The sequence below is a fragment of the Leptonotus elevatus genome, chromosome 12 (genome assembly GCF_054856555.1).
Source record: "Leptonotus elevatus isolate MCC_2025b chromosome 12, RoL_Lele_1.0, whole genome shotgun sequence".
NCBI lineage: Eukaryota > Metazoa > Chordata > Actinopteri > Syngnathiformes > Syngnathidae > Leptonotus > Leptonotus elevatus.
The window spans coordinates 8,492,350-8,513,476 of NC_141250.1; the positions used below are offsets into that span (position 1 = coordinate 8,492,350).

General features: G+C 40.8%; 1 protein-coding gene across 2 annotated transcripts; it reads right to left on the reverse strand.

Moving 5' to 3' along the window:
• Positions 1 to 12,003: 12,003 nt before the first annotated feature.
• Positions 12,004 to 17,446, reverse strand: LOC147164422 (transcription factor Sox-1a-like). 2 transcript variants are annotated; one of them, XM_086091178.1, is made up of 2 exons: positions 17,103 to 17,446; positions 12,004 to 14,963 (listed from the first exon to the last, which is right to left on the reverse strand). In XM_086091178.1, the coding sequence occupies exon 2, from the start codon at positions 14,672 to 14,674 to the stop codon at positions 13,556 to 13,558; it is 1,119 nt and encodes a 372-aa protein (XP_085947304.1). In that variant the 5' UTR covers positions 14,675 to 14,963; positions 17,103 to 17,446; the 3' UTR covers positions 12,004 to 13,555. The 2 variants fall into 2 exon arrangements, with proteins under 2 accessions (XP_085947304.1, XP_085947305.1); XM_086091179.1 differs by lacking the exon at positions 17,103 to 17,446 and having other exon boundaries at positions 12,004 to 14,675; positions 14,773 to 16,898.
• Positions 17,447 to 21,127: the final 3,681 nt, after the last annotated feature.

Consider the following 21,127-nt stretch of genomic DNA (forward strand, 5'->3'; position numbering starts at 1 on the left):
TTGCTTCTTTATTCCCTCGTTCAACAAGCGGTGTTGTACTTGAATCACCCGCCATTGTCACTTTTCCTGTGTTCGTCTTTTTCATGTTGTTTCGACGCATGCAAAGTCATGTTCTTTAGCTTGCAATAAAGTTAGGGGGGGAAAAAGTGTTCGTCTTCTTTGCTGATTCTTCTTCTACGCTTTCCGTTAACTCCCTGTGGCTGTGCAACAGCGCCACTCCAGACTTGGCATATACATTACAGCTGTTAAACGTCCTCAGCGTCTTCTTTTGGACACACTCAAGTCTTGAAATGCTTCTGTGTGTACAAGATTTGTTTGAGGAACGAAACCGGCTTTGCTTCCGTCTGGACGGGGCCTTAATCTGTTGTGTTTATGTTGTCTGCATCGCCTATATTATGTGTGGAAGTTTGTCCGTCTTCGTCACAGCCAAGTAGCCATTGTCACCGCCGAGTAGCCTTCGTCACAGCCAAGCCCCAGCCCCAGTCAAGTCATAGCCACTTCACATCAAGGCAAATAAGGTCCAGTCATGGTGACCAGTCCGGTCCTGTCCAGTCATGGCGACCAGCCCGGTCACGTCCCATCAAGTTAAAGTTGTCCGCTCACCGTTTTCTCTATGATTCATTAAAGCAGCAAGCACTACACTTGATTCCTGTTTCGCCGTCTTATTCTCTTGCATTTGGGTCCGCCATCCCCTAGCCATGCCCGAAAACTAGTCAGTTTTTCACCAAACTATACCGTAGCTCTTTCTGATGGGAACTCCAGCATGCCTCCGGCCAATTTTTTTCAGACTGGATTCAGGTTTGAATTTCCCGCCCTCTGTCTGTGGATGAAACATGATGTGCACATTGTGTATGTGAAGAAGGGAAAATGCAGTTTCATTTTTCGGCCACAGGTGGCAGTAGCGTTCCGAAATGCAATTTTCTGCATTCAGTAGCTTTAAAGCGACCTCCTGAATTCCAAAACCATGCATATTAAATTTCCCTATGACAGAAGAGACAAGACAAATATACTGTATAAAAACATATATGGTCTTTTTTTAAAACACATTTGCCATTGGAGTAATCCAAAAGTAATTAAAAGTAAACAAGTTGCATTGTTTTAATATTACGGTACTTAGATTACATTACTATATACATTTTTTATATTTTTTTTAGCAGGTAACTAACAACTGTATTGGAATACACACGCTGGACTATAAAATGATGTTCGTATCAAGTGTAGCTGGTAGAGAGTTGACAGTTCTTGTTTGGGATACCTGTTTTGTCCCTACCTTCTTTACCATCGTGTTTACACAAGCTCTTCGCATTATTTTCATGCCTGCTCTTCCGCCTCCTTTTCTTATGCCGTCTTTCTTTGTCCTTTCTTCCGCTGCTCGGAAATCTGCAAGGCTTGCTCATCGGCGCCAGCCTCTGTTAATCCCCTCCCAAAGCACCTTAGCAACGCTCGGAATTTAGAGATGCTAAAAAAAAAAAGGCAAAAAAAAAAACCACACCACGACAACAACTGTTCTTAACGCTGGGCCCGTATTGGCACGAGTGGCCACATCTTGAGATGTGTGTGTTTTCCATAAGTAGTTGAGAACAATCTGGAATGCTGTGATAACCAAGGATCTCTCAAGTGTATGTGTGTGCGCATGTGTGTGTAATGGGAATTTATGTCTGTGCCATATGATGCCAACAAGCTGGTAATCCCTGCGTGTAGTCACCTGAGATGCTTCATTATCTAGTCCCCCAACACCTCGTTGAGTAGGCACCCCGACCGGACTCGCGCCTTTTGTACAGCCAGACATCAACGAGTGGTGAGAGCGGCAATGTAAAACCCAGGAGTCAGTGAATGTAACACGTCATCGTGCAACATGTAGGCTACCTTCAAACAAATGTAGGAAGTTGTACAAATAGCACCATAGACCAGCGTCTTGACTTGGGGGGGGGGTGATTAATTACACGTTTCTTTTACTATAGTTTCAAGTTGTAATCACCATTCAGATGGCAGACATCCCTTCATTAGTTTACTTTAATTTTTTAATTCTTGTCACGCTGTGAAGAAAATCAGAGGCTGTTTTGGCAGAAGGCGTGACCGAAGCTTGTCAATCATTGCTATGCACACGCAAAACCTTTGCAAAAATTTCTTGGGCAGTCTATAAGGTTAAAGTTTTTTTGGAAGTAAACCTTTTGTGTGTAAGTTCACATAAATGCAAATTTTTCAAGTAAATGTTTGAAAAGTAAACACTACATCAATTTAAAGTAACTATTTGTGTTAATACATTTTGTAAGGAAATGATTTGTACAACAATCGACAACCTGAAGTAGTTATGTTTATCCTGTTACAGCAAGTGAATATTTTGTAAGTAAACTTTTTGTATGAATGTTAACGTGAGCTCAATGTGACAACTTTCGAAATGAAGCTTTTTCATGTATGTTACGCCAACGTAATTCTTTAAACATATGGCCGAGTACCGATACCCAGTATCGGTATTGGGCCGATACTCGGCCTTATTTCAAAGTATCTGTATCGGTGACTATTCAATAATTGAGTATTCTTACTGGTATCGGTCTGATAAAAAGTCATCCAACATCCTGACTTTTTTTCCCCAAGTCAACAACGTAAGTAAATCATTTGTATGTTAACGTCACAGCTACTTTTTGTGAGAAAATTAATGGTAAATGCACTTCAACTTCATGTTTGTAAATGTAAAAGTAAACGGATCCATCAAAGGGCTTTTTCTGTCACCTAAAAAGTCTACTTAGAGTGGATTTCTTTCATATGGAATCCTACCAAATTCTCATAAGAACAAACACTGCTGTGTGCATAATTTTAAGCCCAGCTAAATTCTCTATAAAGCAAGGTTAAATTGCTAGTACCAATTATTCTGTCAGCCCTTCCATTTGTTGGCTTCTCACATTAGCAGCGGCCCACCCTCCCTCTTCTTTCTCTTCTCAAAAAAAAAACTATTACTTTGGGGCTACAGTAAAGTAATTGAGGGCACACTCATGACCTTGGATTTTAAATAGTTAAAAATGATAATATAATAAAAATAAAATCAATAATAAAAAACAACAACTTCACATAGGATATTTGCCAAACCAACTGTATCATCATACTACAATAAGATTCACATGCACCTCATTATAGCAAATTCATAACAGATTTACTAAAGAATGGGGAAATTACACAAAATACTAATTCCACAAAGATTCACACCCTGGCCAATTTTTTAATTAAGGTGAATTTCTATTTCTACTTGAGTGGGTATCTCCTGACTGGAAATAAATGGTAAATCATTGGTCTGGATTATTTACCTCCAGTTAGCAACAAAAGTAAAAAGAAGGGATTGGACAGCTCTCGAGTCAAAACAAGTGTAAACATAATGTAATGTATTTAACGCAGATGCGGTACAGCACCGTTGGGCTTCGAACACGCACAGCTGTCATACATCACTGTCCTCACCGGGTCAGAGCTAAGTGCGCTAACAGCCAGGTTAAAGACAGCAGGGAGCGATAATCACACGTTCACAGTACTTTAGCTCGCCTCGGTTACACATACAAGCGGCCTGTCAGAGGTAGACTTAAAAAAGAAAAATCTGGCTAGCAATTTGAAAACTGTTAACTCCCCCTTTAAGATTACAGTGTACGTAAACAATAATCCATAAAAGCCTGGAGATTTTCATAAAACTCATGGAAAGAGGAATATATGTGTGTGTACCATGATTTCTGATCATCTTAATTTCATCCATAGAATAAATAAATAAAATCTGTGTTAACCCTTAAGGGTTCTTTTAAATGTCCTACCCCACTTGTCACAAAAAAAAGTATTTGGGGATTATTTTGTAATTAGCCTTGAATGGATTTCTATGAAAAAAAATACATAGGAAGTCATTCCACTCCTCACTACAATATTTAGTTCTTGGGGTGACGTGACACTAAACCCGAGACTGACAATAGGAACAAGAGGCAGTTTGTGGTGGTCCCTTATGTGTCTGGTTTGTCAGAGAAACTGTATAAGATTTTCTAGAACAAACGGATGTATTTCAAACCCACGAAGACAAACTGTTTTGCTGCATCTCCTTCCGAAGGTAGTTTTGAAGGTACGACAGAGGCGGAAGGCTTCTAGTGTGACTCACTGGCCATGACCCTTTGTGGTGAAAGCAATTGCCACCACACATTTTAAGATTGTGTGGAACAACAACATACAACTTGTTACCATGATGACAGGGGCGGAGCTAATGGTTGCGACAAGATAGCTTCTTGTGAAAACCATGCAGAGTGCTGGAAAGGAAAAAGAGTGTGCAATAAAAGCATTTTCACCCATGGAGGGAGCACTTCATTCACTACACTTCATACACTGGTCAATTAATGTGCACATGTGGTGCATGTAGAGGACTAATTGCAACACTAATCGGTGCATCCAACAAAACTCATTGCAGCCATGCTTACCTTTTGCCTTTGGCAAGCAGTGCTGTCCGGTTATGGCTTGAAAGTGGGGAAACGCTGCCCTGACTAGTTGTCAAGTCAGCAGCCAAATTGTGACATCACAATTTGACAAAATTCACAATTGGTTGTTTAAAGACATATTTTTTTAAATAAGCATATAACAAAATGTTTTCTATGGCTGTTACACTTTTGGTCAGGCACTGCAGAGACCCAACTTGTAACTAAGCAATTAAAAAGTAATTATCCGTAACATGTGCGATCAAAATGGCATTTTCATGTTTTTTTGTAGCTCAGAACATATGTGGCATTTTATGCATAGCTCTGTTACAGCAGATGACAATTCCATTTTTCCAATTGATAACCTCTGGCAAATTCCAACAAATATGTATTCAGCACAGTTAACATGACGTGAAAATAAAAATGCAAATAGAATGAAATGTCCCAAGTTCCCAGCCATTATTATGTCGGTCAGTGGTGAGACTCTACGACAAGGAATTTCCTACCAAGCACTCCTGTAAACACGAATAACAATACCGTCTTATTTAGAGTAGAAGGTCAAATTTGCTGTGACAATTGTATGGCGCATGTAAACATTTGCCGCCACAGCAGATGAGCTCGACCTCTGACAAACGCAAGCGGCGGATCTCGCACGCGGCTGCTTCGAGCGGGTCAAACGGCTCATGAAATACACACGGGGCTGCGCGAATATTCATTACAGGCATTTTGATAGCGTTTGCAGACGTGGAAATACAGCCAGTCCTTGGAAAACATGCCAAGTGAGGGACTAAGAGTATTAAGACCGAGGAGCTGGCTCCAGTGAAATGGAATGATGGAGGAGGGGGGATTTTGGAGACACTGTTGTTGTTATTTATCATACTGCATGCTTTTGCTGAGATGAGTGGGAATGAGGATTGTTTGCACCATCAGGTAAGCCAAATTAAATAAATCCAAAACAGGAAAGATGATCACCAGAGCTGACATCTTCCCATATCGTCTCCGTGGCGAAATATGTTAGCCATGTTGGAGGCTTCACTCAAAGATATAGAAATGCATCGTCGTTTTTTTTTTTTTCTTTTGAGGGTCACAATCAGCGGGTATACGGCGTATACCCACTTCTTTTTCAGTCAATTTGGCATCTTTTGCATCCTCGTTGATTCTAAACTGAGTCTATTTGGCCCCACTCTAAACAGAGTCAAATTTACATTTGGAAGAGAATAAAATATTCAGAGTAAATTTTACTCTTATACTTACTTGTGTGTGAGAGAATTTGCCTATCCCATGAAAAAAAACCTTATTGAAGAGTAAATTGAGTACATTTTGCAAGGAGAGATTTGGACTACATTTTACTACTTTATTAAAAAATAAAAATAAAGTCATACCTCCTTTTGGATATTAGCAGTAGGTGTGGCATAGGTCAGGTGGCTGAAGCTTGTGAGTTTATTCCTCAACCCTTGTGTAACTTTAAAAAAAAAAATAGTAAAATGTAGTCAAAATCTCTCCTTGCAAAATTAACTTAGAATTTCGGAATGAAAAATCGTTTAATAGGGTTTTCCTCTTTTTTTTTTAGTAAAATTCACTCTGAATATTTTACTCTCTGCCAAGTGTAAATTTGACTCTGTTTATAGTGGGACCAAATCGACTTTGTTTAGAGTATAATTTAGTCTACAGAATTCCTTCAAAGGTTAATGCTTCAGCAAATAAATTAACATCAATGTCAACTGGATTAGAAAATACAGTGTAATAACATTTATCTAATCATTAGAGTGGAATCACACACGGTGCATCCAGCTCAATAGCTAATAGTGGGCGGGTTATCAATGGAATTATAAATGGATCAAATGTAAACGGTCTGATAGGCGACAAGCATCTAAAACAGCAGCGGGAGCAAATTGAGTAGGCTTAGAACCATTAGGGGGCATTGACTATTTCCACACACATCCTTCACTCTGCTTCCTATCTCACCTCTCACCTCACCCCTTTGGGGTCAGAGGTCAGCTGGCTCAAAGTGCTATCAGCACGTGGCAGGTTGCAGCCAGCGTCGTTAAAAAAAAACAAAGTGTCGGGGAGGGGGGTTAAAACGATGTTTCTTATCAGAACTTTTTGGCCCCTCATTAACCTCGGTGCTGTGTCTTTGAGAGTGATCGCCTGTCAGGATGGAAGAGAAATCCTTTACAGCATCCGGTGGCTTCTCTGTGCACCAGTGATAGATACGCTCACATTGTATGATCTTACCTCCTCAGTGCAAATGAAAAAGTCTTGAAAAATTCTCGAGCGACATCAAACTGTGCAAAAGATGATGCAGTAAACATCTCACTTGATGGTGTCAGTTATTTTTTGAAAAGAACGCCGTGGAGGCTTCATCAGTGTCATCAATATAAACACCAAGGATCATCGTACAATGATTCGCCTTCAGGTGCCGGAGGAAAAAAGGCAAGCCGATGGATGTGCGTGCACCGTGTTTCTGTAAGACGATGTCAATGACATGTTTGCAATCAAGATGAGCATTTAATTGGGTTTAATTTAAAATTCTTACAACACTTGAGATGCATTTCACGTATCCGCGGTGCCCTTTCCCTTGGAGAATATGTTTTTGACCTTGTTGTCTGAGTTAGCAAATTGAATGAATGCCGATTTCTAATTTATGCAGAAGTTTGTTCCTGCTCGCTAGATTTCAAGTCTGCTTTCTTGGTATTTCAGATGCCATTATCCTCGTTCATGGGCACACCTGCTCTTTATGACAAGCTTTGTCACCGCAATTAGGGTACTTAAAAGTTTCATACAGCTGCACCTTGACTTACGAGTTTAATTTGTTCCGTGGCCAAGCTCCTAACTCTATTTATATATCATTATTTGTATATCAAATACATTTTCCCTATTGAAATAGATTAACCTGGATTGGCTGGCAACCAGTTCGGAGTGTACCCCGCCTACTGCCCGAAGCCAGCAAGGATAGGCTCCAGCACCCCCGCGACCCTAGTGAGGAATAAGCGGTTAAGAAAATGTATGGATGGGTGGATGAAATAAATTGAAATGCCATTAAGTCACCTAAAACCCTTTTTTAAACAAGTTTTTTTAAATGTAAATTAAAAAAAATACAAATTTAAATGTAAAAGGGTGTACTGGTGTACTCATGTGCCTTTAGGGAGGATGGCAGATCTAACCAGTGGACTTCGAGGGCAACTCTGCAAAGGAGGCTAAGCAAGTTCCGTTCATTAGGACCCTGTTGTTGCCCTGGGCATTTTTTTTTGTTTTTGTTTTTTGTTTGTTTAATCATTTATGGGCTACCATTGCTTAGACTCATGACAACGTTTGGCGAAATGTAACTCTGAAGTGACACCAAGTGGAAGAAAAAGATATCCTATTACCCAGTACCCATCATGTCTTTTCCAAAAGATACCACGAAGAGAAATATTGGCGTGGAGGACAGCCAAATTCAAATGGTAAAATGGCTTTTTTTTAAATGGTGCTTTATCGACACCCTATGGTGCCCAAAGTGCTTTACAATGCCTCACATTCACTTATTCACGCACACATTCACACACCAGTGGTCGTCTGCTGCCATGTAAGGCGCTGCCAGGTCCACTGGGAGCAAATCGGGGTTCAGTGTCTTCTTCGAGGAAACTTCAGGGGTGAGGATCGAACCCACATCATCACATTTGGAGACGACCACTCTACCACTGAGCCATGCCACCCCAATTTCAAAATGTTCTAAACTATTATTGAGATTGAGAAGATTGGATGATTGTAGTCCCCCCCCCCCCCGAATACTGGAACCCCTTTTTTGTGGAGTGCTTGTTGTGGCCCAGACACACTCAGACTCTATTTCCAGTGGCCCACACATAAGCGGAATTTGAGATCCCCGATCTAAACTAATCTCCAAAGTAGTCTGGACCCTGATTGGACTATTTGCTCCACCATGTTGTAAATCATCTCATTACTATTGTGCTATAATATCGTTCATTACTTTCACTATGTGCCCCTTTTTCTACCTTTTGCATAGCACACAGCTGTTGCGCTTTGTCCTGCTCTCTGTTCCCTTTCTTGAGGCACACAGTTATCGTACTACCAAGCTATCACTGACGATATTGACCATTAATCACATCAGAGTTCTGAGAAAAACCTTGGATGAGCAGCAAAACCACAAACTGGAAGCAGCCAAATTGCTAGTTTTTATTGTCAGGATGAAACGTTGCGAGCTATTTTACTGATCTCCAAACATGCAGGTTGACAATTTCAAGTCAAAAGGCTTTTTCATTCATTTTGGTTGTCTCCACGAAAGGATGCAGGAAAAAGAAAAGTGATTTCCTTCAGGTTTCATAGACTGTAGCTATGACCTTGCAGTTTAAAGGGGTGAAAAAAAAGTCTAATTTGTGGCTGGCATCACAGATATCGTTTGGAACCGTGCATCCTTCATTTTTCAATAACCAATGACCTCCATCCAAAATAACAGTTAGCAGGATTACACAACAACATACCTGCATGAAACTTTGAAAAGGTTGTGCAGGGGCCAAAGCAAAGAATGAATCCATCAAATCTTGCTTCACATTCAACTTTTGGAAAATGTGTTTGGACTGTGGGAATATTTTAAAATGCCCCTGATAAGCCCCAAATAAAGTAGATATGTTTTAGTATGCATTTTTTTGTGGTCACATCTTACAGTACAAGTCATGCATACAGTGCTTTCGTTGCATCAGAAGGATATCAATCAGCAGAACATAATTGGATTTTTTTTTTTACTTTTTTTTACAATGCATTACAAACTACAATGTAACACGGTGAAGATGGTCATCATCAAGTGGGGACAATACATTCACCTCCAAAACTGCTGAAAAGACGAGAATAAAATTGGTCAGGACGGCTGCCAAGAGGCCAACAGCAACGTTGAGGGGTCTGCAGGAATTTCTGGAAAGTTCTGGCTGTTTTAGTATAAGTGACAGCAATGTGCTGTCTTCATGTGAAGCCTTAACTTACAAAGAAAAACATCTTGCTTTGGGGCTGTTTTTTTTCCCCCGTGCTGGAATTGGAGTAATGGTCAATTATGAACATGCAGTTCCAAATAGTATTGGCACAAACTTTCAGGATTCTGTGAGAAATAAAAATTAGGCCAGGAAAAGACTAAAAATGTTTAACTCTATGTGGGGTTAATCAATGACACCTTAAATGGTGGCAGGTGTGTGCTGACTCCCACTTAACACGAGTTAGAATGTCATTGGTTCATTGGAACACAGCCACACACTAAGTTATTTCAGGTTTTTTATTTATTTATTTATTTATTTATTTACTTTACTTTACCTTTCGAAAAACAGTCTTTTCTTCAATGGAGCTGGTCACATAAATGATGGGAAAAGTTTTGAAATGATTTGTCTTGGTCTCATTTAGCTTATATCACAAAAACATTTGAAAAGCGGTGAGTGCAGGATTTAAGCTGCAATTCCAAAATAAATCAGATCATTCTAAAATATTGTTCCAAATGAAAGCCAAACAAGGAAGACTTTTTTTTTCTTTCCAAAAGTGCACTAATAGAAACAGGATCTAATCAATTCATGAAGGCCAATTCTGGAACTTCAAGATCTGCTTTATACATCAGGCCACAAAATCGCCTTCTCTTTTCAAACTATAGCTACATAAACTGTCTATGTGGCTGTCCACTTTCTTCACCATTTACACATTTAATCAGTATTGAATAAATAAGAAATTGCGATGGCTAATAATACGCCCTCTCTAAATCGCTGGGATGGGGAGATCTAAATAATACTATATATAAAAAAAATATTTTAAAACCAGTTTTCAATGTCACGCGGCTAATTTATTGGAAAATATGCCACTGTATTTTGCTTATAAATGTCTACATCTGAATCTCACCGGCCTCTGTTCTCCTGCATTAATTTTCTCCAGCGCCTTTTCTCATTCGGGTTGGAACTGGAGCGAGAAATGGGGCACGGCTGTGGGTCTATTTGGTGACAAGCAAACTGCCTCTCCAAAAGCATTTCCTCTAAACCTTCCTTTCTCTCCCTCCTGTGGAGGTTTTGTGTGGTCCGAGCACTGCATGTCCTGCTTTGTCTGAAGGGGTCACCCCGGAGCCTCGTTCTCTCACACCTGCGCCGCTTCCAACCTCTGTGTCCCCTTCAAGGAATCTACTGGGGCTTGTAATCGCTATTGTGGAAGCCATTGAGTGGAAAAAAACTTCCCAACCTCACCGCCCATGGCCTTGCTTAAAAAAAGGTGCAGGGGCTGGCAAATTCCAACAGTGGCGCTCCACAACGAGATGTTGTGACAAATGGGAAGTCTGCGTTTAAGCCTGCAGGCTGACCGCATTTATCTTTGTTGGTGTGTGACCTTTGTATTATTATTATAGATGGTGCGTTCACTGACTCGTCACTTCTTGATTGCTCGATAAGGCGACATATTCAGTGTCAAGAAATTGCAAGCGACAAAAAAAAAAAAAACATTGTTTAAGGGCAAAAGTTGCCAAATAAAGCAATTCCGCCCTAACTTTTATTTATTATTACGCTCTTCCACGTCGGTGCGGCGTTTGGGTGCTGTAGCCGCGCGCAGATAGCGCAGCAGCACCGCAGGATTAAGAGGCAGCAAGATTGTTAAACATGTCAACGTGTAATTGCACGATAAGGCCCCTTCGGAGGCATTCACTGGCCCAGTTGCTTTCTCTATTCCGCGCTAATCTCGCCCGCCACATTCGCTCTGTGCAATCTGTCTCCATAATCTTCTGTGACAGAGCAGTGCAGGCTGCTGCCTGATTTTTTTTATTATTTTTTTTTAGGGAAAAGGGGGAGGCGGAGACGTGCAGAAAATATGCAGAGGCGTGATAAAGTGACGCTAATTATCCCCATTTAGGACATGGCAGTGCAAGGGATCGGGGCTTTAAGCAAGCCGGAGCCCTAGCAGGGAATATATCAGTGGCCTGCATGCGTACAAGATAACCGTGGCGCACATTTGCAGAGATTTATTGGGATTGGTCATTATTAAAAATAAATAAAACATAAAAATCTTACATATAGGCTAAACGTCTCTCTTCAGGTGTCAGTTACGCGGGTCAAACGTGCTTGTCTCTTACAGGAAAAGACGCAAAAAGCTCCAAATGTTTATTTATTTTCTCTTTTAAAATGTTGCATTTTTTATTTATTGCATGTCTACACCCTTAATGCAATTTCTTACAAAAGTAAGGCCTCGCAGTTTTTATTGACACGAAGCGTCAGTCTTCATCAAGTGTGAAACAACCACCATTTAATGATGGATTTCACATTAATTGATTTTTTTTAAATGCATAAATAGGCATAAAGTTACCCTCATTTGCATGTGTATGGATATTAGTCTTCAGGCAATTAAAAAAAATAGTATGTAGGCCTAAATGTCAAAACCAGCTACGGGCCTGTCATAAAATGACGTAATGCATTAATTATGAAAAAAAAAACATAAAAGGATTATTAATCTAATTGGCATCTTTAATATTTGGGGGGGGGGGGGATGAAATAAAAGAAGCCAAACTGTCATTTCAATAGTGCCGATAGAAATTAGTAGTCAATTACCCAGCATGCAACTTATCACCATCCTTTTTCCGCCTTTAAAAGTTGACCCGGTTGAAAATTAATCATGAAATAATTATTACTTCTGTCACTTGCACGTTGAGTTTATAATTGCAACCGCCATGCTGGGATCATATTCAAATATTCTCAATATGGCAAAGTAGATTCATTGTAAATTGACAATATGACTAGCTGCAAATTTGTTGATTTCTTTCTTAAATTTAAAATACGATCAATATTATATATAAATAAATGTATCATTTTAAACACCATGATTTAATTGATCATCTTATTTTATAGCACACATTGAACGTTAAATAAAATGAAACATTCGCATTCATCCATCCATCCATCCATTTTCTTAACCGCTTATTCCTCACAAGGGTCGCGGGGGTGCTGAAGCCCATCCCAGCTGCCTTCGGGCCGTATGCGGGGTACACCATAAACTGGTTGCATTCGCATTCATATTTTAGGTTAATATACAACATATTAAGCCAAAATTTTAGAACTTTAAAAAAATAAAATAAATTGCGTTTGACTACAGTGGAAATGAATTAGTGTTGGACCTATTATTTATTTTTTTTAAAGCAAAGGAACAAAAATTACAGGAAAAGGAAAATGATGGAAATTAAAGTGTCTGATCCGCTCAATTGAAAAATTGAGCGCAACTTAAATATTATTATACCGTCAACAACATTAACAGGTGGTTTGTCATATGAGGCCTTAAAGATGATATGTATTTAAGGCCCCGGAAAACAAAAAGTGACTCATAAATCGTTTGGCCTATTTGTACTTACAAGAAAGAAACTGATAAACGTGATAGAAATAATAATTTAAATCCCGCACAAAACAAATAAAAAATATATATAAATAATTCCTTTGAAGGATCTTCAATCTGTTTTACCGCACACGCAATTAAAGCAGTTTTTTAAACCTCGTGGCAACCATGGCTTTACAATTTAAAACATTTGAAACATTTTCAGTCCAAACAGCCATTTCTTGTAATAATTCAAAGCAACAGCTTGTGAATTTTATTCCATACATTTTTTTTTGTTTTAATCATTGCAGTAGGTCAGAGCTTTTCACTTGCAGAAAAGCACATAAATTACAACAGCACGGTGCCAAGTCATCCTTCTTTCAAATATTAAAATTATTCACAATTGTACAATAATAAGTGATGTTACAACATTAAAACGAGGGGGTGGAACACAAACGCTTTAATGTTTAAAAAGGGGATGTTCCAAAACCCATTTCTGTATTATTGTATCGACATTTTTAATAACTTACAGGAACTAGAAAAAAAATGGGGGGAAAGCCCAAGGTGCACCAGGCGTAAATTAGACTGGAAACGATGATATAATACCACGATAACCAAAAATATCAGCAGTTTTGTGCCCCCTCTTCAAAAAAAAAAAAAAAAGAGCCTTCATTTACACGTGATAAACATTCTGTACAAAATACAGGTAGGTTCTTGCAGGAGGGGGGCTAGAAAAGAGGTAAATATTTGGTTATGTGTTCCTTTGCACTTGCAATGATTGGGTTCGAAGTGTTTTTTTTCTCCTTGTTTTTTTTCCTTTTTTTTTCTTAGATGTGTGTAAGCGGGACCGTCCCGTTGACTCCGGCCGCGGCGCTCTGGTAGTGCGCTGGCAAGGCGTGGAGCCGGCTCTGCATGGCGGGGTCCACCGGCTCCCCGGTGGGCAAGTACATGCTTATCATCTCCCGCAAGTCCCCGGGACAGGGGCCCCGCGCGTGGGGGCCTCCACTCACCGGCGGGCTCACGCTGGGTTCCGATTTGACCAGCGAGCCCAGCGTGCTCAGCGTGCCCATGGAGGAGGCGGCGGCCGCGGAGGAGGAGGATGAAGAGGAGGAGGACGAAGAGGACACGCCGGAGCCTTGGTGCTGCGTGTAGCCGAGGGAGCCGTAGCCGGACGGGGACGCGCTCATATAGCTCTGCGAGTTCGAGATGGGGCTGTACTGGAGCGCGCTCATGTCGTAGCGGTGCACCGGCTGCGGGTTGTGCGCGTGGTGGTGATGGTGGTGCGCGTGATGGGCGTGCGGGTGCGCGTGGTGGTGGTTGAGATGGTGTGCGCCGCCGCCCGGGTGCTGACCGAAGGCGAGGTGCGCCTCCTGCATCATGGCAGCGGCCGCCGCCGCGGCCGCCACCTGGCCCGGGTAGGCGCCGTTGGCCCAGCCGTTCATGTGCGCGTAGCCGGAACACGTGGAACCTCCGTGGGGCGCCCCAGGGCTCTCCAGCCGCTGGCCCGCCGAGGAGGACGCCATGCCCACCCCTAAGCCAACTCCCCCGCCGCCGGCTCCGGAGAGCAGACCGCCGGCCAGCGAGTACTTGTCCTTCTTGAGGAGCGTCTTGGTCTTCCGCCTGGGCCGGTACTTGTAATCCGGGTGCTCCTTCATGTGCATGGCCCGCAGCCTCTTGGCCTCGTCAATGAAGGGCCGCTTCTCCGCCTCGGACATCACTTTCCACTCGGCCCCTAGTCTCTTGCTGATCTCGGAGTTGTGCATTTTGGGGTTCTCCTGCGCCATCTTCCTGCGCTGGCCGCGGGACCACACCATGAAGGCGTTCATGGGTCTCTTCACCCGCTCCTGGCTCGCTTTGGAGCCCGCGTTGGGCCCCGTTTGCCCCGCGGCCGTGTTGGTTTGGGGGCCAGGGGAGTGGAGGTCGGTCTCCATCATCATGCTATACATTCTTGTTTTTTGGGGGGAAAAAAGTTCAGCAGCAAGAAAGAGCAAATTCAAATCAAGCTCGGTGCTAAAGCGCGCCAAAGCATAAGCAATATTCCCACCACGACTCTCCCATGCAGCCGTCGCCCTGCTGCCTCACGTCCGCTGTGACAGAATGCACACTGGAGCCACTCGGAGTTGACAAGTTGCTTGCAGCGGCGGCCATGTGACGCGCGCACTGACAGCACTTAAATGAGGCGCGGGCGGCCAATGAGGAGCGAGCTGGCGGCCTCATTTGCATATGTTGGGTCAGCTGACTCCAGAAGCACAACATGTCGGAAGACAAGAAGAGGAATGAAGCACGGGGATGGCAATCGGGAGGAATTAAATACTTAAAAACTAGTCAAGTGAATAGCAACTATATAGTTTGGTTTCACCGCACGATTCAACTAAATGTTTTTGTTGTTGTTGTTGAAATCATTATTATTTTTTTGGGTACTTGGCACTGTGAAATTGACTTTAAAAAAAAACATTTGAAAACATTTGGAATAATCACACTGTGTTATATAGAGATTTCACAAAAAATATGGTATTATGCATTGCCATTTTTGTGCACCTCAATTACAAGGTTAGTGCTATAGCTTAATCTTAATACATCGCTGAGGCTAATTTCTGAATGAATCTGGACTATTTATTTTAAGAATACACCAAGCTGTTAGTTTTAGCCACAATAACGATTTTTGGCTAATGGTAAAGGCCTCTTTTACTTGCATTAATTCAGATGGACATCTCTATCTTTGTCTATAGCTTTAAAATTAATTTGTCTACAAGTGGGCAATGGCCAATAAACTTTAGCGCACAAATTGTCCTATAGGTATACATTTGAGCCACTATACATTAGCTTGCAATTCCTATTCTACATTTTTGTGAAACATCTTAAATTAAAAGAGACAGTCCAAAAGTGTATTTTAAATCCAAAATCAAACGGCAAATCCATAAAAAAAAATAAAAGTCATGATCCATATAAGGGTACAAAGAGTGTATATTAGTGGTAAGTGTCATGATTGAGGGAAATTAAAGGAACTCTATAGTGCAATAGCAGCACTAGGGGGTCAGAAAGGACAGCATGCCCCTGTTAAGGGGACAAGTGTCACTGCCCATTGCATTGTGGGTCATGGAGTTTTACAAAGAAAAACGACTATCTATCTATCTATCTATCTATCTATCTATCTATCTATCTATCTATCTATCTATCTATCTATCTATCTATCTATCTATCTATCTATCTATCTATCTATCTATCTATCTATCTATCTATCTATCTATATATCTATCCATCTATCTATCTATCTATCTATCTATCTATCTATCTATCTATCTATCTATCTATCTATCTATCTATCTATCTATCTATCTATCTATCTATCTATCTATCTATCTATCTATCTATCTACCTACCTACCTAATATATATATATATATATATATATATATATATATATATATGACAGGTTGGTGTCAATAATTAAACCTTGAGAAATAAGCAAAAAAGACTTCAATTATTTTAATTAGGGTTTATCTTAATATTAACACCCACATGTCGCACTGTCAAAGCGGTCACGCGATTGGCATGAAGAGAATGAGACATAAAAAAATAATAATATATATCTAGTATGTAAACAGCTCTTCGCAAGATGGGCAAATATTTGCTTTACACGCCAAAGAAACCACTAAAAACTTAAAAAATTCCTAAATGTTAAAATGAGAGGTTGTGTATGGTTGGTTATGCCCAAAAATATTAGCATTAATTTAATAACATGGAAAATAAAATATTTTTTCAATTTCAATGTGTCACAATCGATCTTTGGATGACTCCTAAAACAAACAAATTGCAAAAAAAAACAAAAAACTATTACAATCTGCGGCGAGGGTGATAATGCTGAGTTACTGTTAGTACAGACACAATGCTGGGATTTAACCTTATAATCGTCACAAAAGCCTCCCGGTGACAACCTTTCCGCATGCTGCCACGATGACTGCATGCGCGCAGTGCACGGCTCACAACGCGTAAACACACACGCAAACGCACACGCACATTTTTACATAAGGAGTGATCAAACTTTGCCGTGAAGCACAATCTCTACTCAAAGCGTCAAAGGACGCCAACCGGCAATCTTGTTAGAAGAGTCGCACATTTAAATACATTACCATGCCGAGCAAGATCACCATAAGATATTATCATCCTCCACGGCCACGCACCCACCCCCCCCCCCCCTTCCTTACACACAACATATCGAACAAAAAAAACAAACAAACAAAAACGCCATCATTAAGCCCCGCTCGTTTCTGCGGGCCAATTCCACCTCGCGTGTGCCTCAAAGTCATTTGACGCACAACATAGGAAGCTTCAAAATCCAAAACGAGGACTCCCTTTTCCCCTGTAGCCTACTTACGCATCTATCTGCACGTCCACTCCACTCCACTGCAGACGAAGCTGGTAGATTTCCTCAAGTCTAAATGCAGCGGCACCCCTTCCCCAAAAAATAGCAAGCGGCGCGACACGCGCACGAGCACGGCCGCTATCAACAAGCTGAAGCTGTGCCAGGGCCAACTGAGCACCCGGTGCCCGCAAAAGAGCCAACAGCACCGCGCCACTGTGGGCCAGACGAGAGAAGAATGACAGTTTTACAAGCACACACACACGCACACACGTCCACACGTACAAAAAAAAGACCATTCCAAGTTATTGTTGCTCTCTGGGAAAAATGGGGCATAATGGTGGCAGGGAAGGGGGGGGGGTCCTTTTTTTGTGTGTGCATGGTACAGAACAATAGCAAAGACGTATTCTAATAAATAGAGCGTTTGTGGCTCTCCAGCATGATTGGGCTGGAGCGGCACTGGTTGTGAAAGGCAGCTGTGCCGCATTTGAGGAGGAGGGCCCGGGCAAGACTTGGTGAGCACCCCCCCCCCCCCACCGCCCCCTCCCAATAACTACCTCCCTTCATGACGGTGAGAGAAAGATGGCGTGGAGGTCGTAGATGGCATGTTTTTTTTTTTTTTTTAGGGATTTCTATCGATGCCATCCATTCCAAATTCCGTGCACGCGAGCCCGCACAGCAGCTTGCAAACATGTGTTTGTGACAACCTCACACGCACGCGTGTGGACGCACGCACAGCACGCTGCCAAGTGTTTCACGGCCATCTGCATGCATGCAGAGACGTCGGGATAGAAACTATCTAAGTCACCATAAATCGCTGTAGAGCGAGAGCCATTATGTATTTTCAAGTCAGTCAGCATGCTTGCAGATCTGCTTAGCTCGTATGTATTTTTAAAGATCTGCTTTAAGAAATTACAGGGGACTGATGTTGAACAATCTGTTTGCCTTCAGAAAAATATATGCAATAAACAATCGGTTCAGGCTCAAATCCTCACTTTTAATTAAATCAATATTTTAAGTAACATTTTAACATTGTTGGCACATAACAGAGAAGTTCAATAACAATAAAGTAAAAAAACAAACACATCTTCTCTTAATGAGACACAAGGGAAAGTGCTTGCATAGTGATAATGTGATAGTCTTGTTATGTGCATTTTAACATAAGTGTATAGAAATAAAATACACTAAACTGCCTTTTCCTCTTAAGTGCTACAGGAAGTGCAGACAGAAATACACACACTATGAAGGTAATGGTAAGTCACATTAAAACATTCTTCACCTGTAGATCAAAGTGTACTTATTTATATGAAAAATTACACAACATGGTCAAACGTCTTAGAACACAATTTTTCCATGTTTTTTTTTAAATTGAAAGTCAAGAACTTCAAGTCCAATGAAATTTTTTAATTTTTGAAAAATGAAAAAGCTGGAAATGGTATACAAATGTAAAGTGGTAGTTAAAAAAGGCCGTCTCCAGGCTTAAACCCTAATGAGCTGGTTTGGAATGAGCAGAACAAAAGTGAAAGCAAGTCACTTACAAGTGTCACATATTTATGGGAGCTTCTGCAACCAAATTGGAATCTCCAGAAGATTATTACAGTATATGATTTCCTGTTTCATTTCAGAGTATAATGAGACATTTACCTGCATGAATTTCAATTTTTGAAAATGGAAAAATTGGGGTGTACAGTATTAAGCTGTCAAGTGTAATAATAATAATAATCATAATTTAAAAAACAAATGCAATTTCATCTTAAAGTTCCAGGAATAAAGATGATTCTGATTTTGTTGTAGACAGTGTCATAAAAATTCCAAAGAAGCATTCCACTGAAATTAAACCTGCACTACCTCAATGCATTAAAAATACATTACGTTAAGGAAGTATTTTTACTGGGGTTGGTGAAAGATTCTGGTTGGTAACCCGGTGGGTAGTAGGTGATGTCTGGTCGGTGCTGGATTTCACTTTCCTTTTTTTACTTTGATCCTTCCTCGGGTCTCCTGGCAACCTCACAACTCTAGCTGGATTCTGAAGTATTCGGTTTAGGTGTGGGATTTTAAATAGGTTTTAGGTGAATTAATGAGTACACACTCACACGCACGCACACATGCACACACACACTCGCACATGCACATACTCACGCACATACAAATAAAAAGAAAAAGAGAAAAAAAAGAGAGAGAGAGCAATGATGATGACATGTCGAATCGGTAAGATTACAGAATGAACAATACTGAGCTCTCTCATGAAAAGAAGAAAAAAAAAAGCAAGTATTTTTAATACTTGATTGTGATTCTGACAAACAGTTCATGCAACAGACTGTTACTTTGTGGCATCTATCGTATTTAATTCACCTGTAAAAAAAAAAAATCCAATCTGAATGGATTGAAGGGGTATGACCACATCAGCTGAAACTCAACTCTGTGTTATTCCCAAAATGCCTGTCACATGACTGCGTCGTATTGACGCGATAGTTTCCAGGCGTCGCAACTTGGCCCTTCCTCGCCGAACCTCAAACCGCCGATGCAGAAGGCACGTTTGACTTTTTTGTTCTTTTGTCACTTGCGCGCGCTCTATTTTCATCTGCTACGAGGGCCTGATGGAGTGGTGAGTCAGAGGCGGGATGACGCGACGACGGCCAAGAAGAAGTGAGTGGGAATACAAAGAGGGAGGGAGAGAGAGGACCGGGGAGGCCAATGTCAATCCGGCGGCAAACAGCAGTGGATAATCATGGTCTTTAGGAAAACACTGTGTCCATAATGCTATTACCCAGGATTACCTACTCCAAGCAGTGCGGGCGAGACTCTCTCCACAATGTGCCACAGACCTTTCAGATAATCATCTTATCACTGCTGACAAACCCACAAGAAACATCCCATTATTATTCCACAAAAGGAGGGGCCGTGCAGCTTGTTTGGATGAAGACGTAAAAACTACAAAGGGACCACAGAGGTGGAATGCCCTCCAAGTTGGACTGTTTGGAATTCTCTAGTAGAGCAAATCTTCAGAGTTCAATGCATGATGTCAGCATATGTCAAATTATTCTACTTCTTCTTTGGCTTTTTGCAAACATTTTCATTCCAAAAGGTGGTGGACTGTTTCAAGAAGAAGACACGCAGCAAGTGAAGTGAAGTAAGCAGACTCACGTTCAAAGATGATTTCTACGGCTTGCTTAGAGCGTTACAATAAAATCAGGTTTGAAAGTTATATTACTCTTAAGGACGTACCTGTTTGGAATTTTCTGGAAAAACAGGCCTCCAAGATGGAGCGAAATGTCAGAGTTGACCTGAGTGATGGCACAGGACCTAAATTCCCTCAGCATCAAGGGATTTGTTTGCACTTTTTTTGCAACACTAATTCCAAATGCAGGAACAATCTCAAAGGGTCATTAAGAGTAAAAGATACACACAAAGTTACATGACCAAGCAAGAAAAGAAACTGAAAAAAAAGTGTATTCATCAAAAGGTAAGGTTCAATATATACTGTAGCAGACTTTCTTTTCTTCTGTGCGGGAAAATAAACCTCTGAAGTTGTAGTTTGATGTGTTACTCGAGATATCAGAGATCTCACACATTTGTATTCCAAAAGGAGCAACAAGGGTTCTTTAGACAAGGCCAAGGTACGCAGGAAGTCATGTGACTTCAGTATATTCACATTCAAAGTTGATTTTGTTTAATCTTAGCATTAGGGTAAGAGCACACAAGTCAAATGCTCTGGTTAACTCATTCACTGCCATTGACGGCTATAGACGTAAAAAAAAAAATTAGTTTTTACTTTAATTAGTTTAACATTTTTTCGCACTTTTGTTAACAGGAGTATGAAAACGTAGATTTGTTTTTAAATTGTACATTACAAACAGATATAACATTTGTGATTAATCATGAGTTAAATAGTGAAGTCATGCGATTAGTTATAATTAAACATTTTAATCGACTGAAATTTTTAATTGTAATTAATCGCATGACTTTAATAAATCTAGGTTTTCATACTTTTAACAAAAGTGGAAACATTTTTAAAATAATAGAAATGGTTAAAATGAATT